Genomic DNA, 1,260 nt, shown 5'->3' with positions numbered 1-1,260 from the left:
ACATAGACATGCCTAGACATAGACATGTTACAGCCTTCTGTAACGTGAAGGCTGACTAAAGTTGGAAAAAGAGCGCACAAGACACTTAATTTGGTTTAAAATACGGACATTCTGACAAATAAGTAACTGTTCGTAACCTTACCTCAGCTTAGAAGGCAGAGGGTGTCGGTCTTTTCCGCTCAGATTTAGCTATCAGAGCATGAAGCTAATGTTTACTCACAATGCTAATGCTACCCTTACTCTCTGGCGCTCAAGAGGTACAGTAGCCAAGTGGCTGGCTCACTGCTGCCAACTAGTGGTCAGAGGCTGAACTACAACACAAAAATTAATGGCTGGCAGGAAAGTTGACATTTTAAACCTTAATTAAAAATCGATACAGGGCTTTAAAATATCAATRCAATATCGGGAAATGAAATATCRCGATATTTCAGTGTAKCGATATTTTCTTACACCCCTAGATTTCACTGATTTTTTTTATTTGTTCAATTCTGACCATTAATTCAGAAACTTTATTCTGACTACCAGCAAAACAATAATCCTGCCTTATTAAAACCAGTAATTTGTGTATTCCTGAAGATAAACCTTATGTTGACTCTCTCCAGATGTGACTGATGGGACAGGTTTACCGTTCACAAGTTTCGACCACTCTAAAGCTCACTTCTACAGATACGACGAGCAGGTTTCACTCTGTTTAGAAAGACTCAGGTAAGCTTTGGGTTTTGTCCTTGTCTGTGTGAACTTTGGATCTGATATTTCCTCATATTAGTATTTCTCTGTTTTGAGCTTTTTATTGTTATTTCCTGATGTGTCTGCTCTGGTTTGTCTTTCCAGTTCGTCACTTGCAGGGAAAGATAAAACAAAACTCACTCTGCAGGTAAGTCTTAACAAAACCTCAGGTGCATTTTTTAAATGTCTGTGTTTGATGAAATAGTTCAGCTGGTTTTTGGAACATTTCAAAACCATCACCCTGGAATTTTATGACTTCAGGACAGTTTTAACGGCTGAGGAATCTGGTATTCTCCTGATAAAGAATGACTGACTTAATAAACTGGCTTAAATCTGCTGATCTTTATTGCCAAAGTGATCTCCAGCAGGTTAACTCGGAACTGTGGGGCTGGCTGAGACAATAAAATAATGTGCACGACCAACAATACAGCTTTGCAAACAAAAATACAGATTATTATTATTATTTTTAATGGCTCTGTAAAATGCAGCCACGCAACTTGTTGGTCACTTGGGCGCCAACGCACAACCTGAAAA

The 1,260-nt window shown here is 38.7% G+C and overlaps 1 protein-coding gene across 1 annotated transcript in view; it reads left to right on the top strand.

The window, feature by feature from the left end:
- The window catches only part of pcgf1 (polycomb group ring finger 1), a gene marked incomplete in the record, with an annotated part of 8,518 nt that overhangs the window by 3,492 nt on the left and 3,766 nt on the right, over positions 1-1,260 (top strand). The window contains 2 exon segments of the mRNA XM_014020268.1: positions 603-705; positions 832-874. Of these exon segments, the coding sequence (XP_013875722.1) occupies positions 603-705; positions 832-874 (146 nt within the window).

Source organism: Austrofundulus limnaeus, unplaced genomic scaffold, assembly GCF_001266775.1.
Source record: "Austrofundulus limnaeus strain Quisiro unplaced genomic scaffold, Austrofundulus_limnaeus-1.0 Scaffold246, whole genome shotgun sequence".
Classification (NCBI taxonomy): Eukaryota; Metazoa; Chordata; class Actinopteri; order Cyprinodontiformes; family Rivulidae; genus Austrofundulus; species Austrofundulus limnaeus.
This window is presented reverse-complemented; position numbering and strand designations above follow the sequence as displayed.